Source organism: Chelonoidis abingdonii, chromosome 14 (assembly GCF_003597395.2).
Source record: "Chelonoidis abingdonii isolate Lonesome George chromosome 14, CheloAbing_2.0, whole genome shotgun sequence".
NCBI lineage: Eukaryota > Metazoa > Chordata > Testudines > Testudinidae > Chelonoidis > Chelonoidis abingdonii.
Genome location: NC_133782.1, coordinates 35,802,064 through 35,803,682, shown reverse-complemented (window position 1 = coordinate 35,803,682; position 1,619 = coordinate 35,802,064). Strand labels below are relative to the sequence as shown.

Below are 1,619 nucleotides of genomic sequence, written 5' to 3'. Positions count from 1 at the left end.
GGTTTTTGGCACCCTAGGAGGGGGTCCTTCCACGCTCCCGGTCTTCGGGGCACTTCAGCGGTGGGTTCTGGAGCGACTGAAGGACCCGCCGCAGAATTGCCGCCAAAGACCCGGAGCGCGGAAGGAGCCCCTGCCACTGAATTGCCACCTAGAGCAGCAAAATCCCGCCCTCCTAAATCCTGGTGCCCTAGGCAACCGTCTAGGTCACCTAAATGGAACCACCGGCCCTGGCTGCATCCCCCGCTGGAGCTGTGCAGTGAAAACGTGACGGGAGCATGTTTTTCAAAGCTCCGTTTGTTCTTTCTCACGATTGTGGCCAAGGCTGCTCTATTTGCGCTACTGCTGCCCCCAAGTGGCGCAGGGGAGGAAATGGGATTTCTTCCGCTCTGGTTTTGATATTAGCACCACCCGGTTTCCTCTCACTGTGCGTCTGGCACAGTGATACCGGCCGGTGTCCTCGGGCTTCAGGCCGGTCATTTGCAGATACAGCAGGTTATTGGGATTGTCCCTGGAGATGGTGAATCGTCCTTGAACAGGCGGGGAGTACCAATGATTGGATGCATCAAGTCTAATCTCAGCCACCCACTCCAGTCCCTTCCCGGAAGCTTGGCGGAACCACTCCATGTAGTAGCTGCTGAAGTCGAACCCCGAGGCTTTGCAGGAGAGGAGGAGAGAGTCTCCGGGCTTTTTCACATCCCCTCCTGAATCCACCAGCTGCACCTGGGACCGGACACCTGGGGAAAAAGACAGGTTACAAATCTTGGTAGAAAACCAACAATAACGTAATATTCGTTTAGCTCTGCCAATGATTCAATGGAAAGAATACCTTCCAGAGCCGCCATAGTGAACATTAAAAGGAGCAAAAATCGCATTTTCGCTAGTGTTGGAGAGGAAAGTTCTCAGGGCGAATGTCTGGTAATCGCACAGACACAGGGGGCTGGGGATTGTGTTCCCAGGTGCAGCATGGGCAGAGAGGGAGACAAATTTAACAGGAAGCTGTCACCATAATTTACATACTCCCCCTTTATAAGCGGTACAAACATCAGAATGATTGTAACTGAGGGCTCAGAGGGGAATTTGTGTGTTTGTGTGTCTGCGCAGCACCTAACACAGAGCCCTGGCGTCTTGAATATACTTGTCCCACAGAGAGGGATTATGAGTTGCCAAGGTTCTAGTGCTTGACTCGCACTTCATTAGAACATGTCACCCATACTGCTAACCCCACTAACTCAACATTGCAGCCTATGGGACTCTCCGGGCTTTTTCACTGCTGTCCCCGACTGGGTCAGAACCACCTGCGAGCGGGCCCCTGGGGGGAAATGAAGAAAGGGAGATTGCATGTTAAATTCATAATATTAAACAAATAAAACCTAATGGGTGGAAGGAGAGAACCCAAACCCAACTCACAGGAGAGCGCGGCCAGTGCAAGAAGCAGCTGCACCAGGGGCAACACAGCCATGGAGCGGTTCGGAAGCGATGAACAGATGGGTCTGGTCTGAACCGGAGTCCCCGAGACAGATCCGGGACTTGGTGAGTGGGGAAAGTCTGAGGGTACGTCTACACTATGAGATTATTCCAATTTTACATAAACCGGTTTTATAAAACAGATTGTATAAAGT

General features: G+C 52.1%; 1 gene segment (V, D, J or C); it reads right to left on the bottom strand.

Annotated features, from left to right (window-relative positions):
* Positions 1 to 336: 336 nt before the first annotated feature.
* On the bottom strand, positions 337 to 842 carry LOC116817794 (Ig heavy chain V region 3-like). The segment is given in 2 exon segments: positions 337 to 734; positions 827 to 842. Coding segments are annotated over 2 exon segments (414 nt in total).
* Positions 843 to 1,619: the final 777 nt, after the last annotated feature.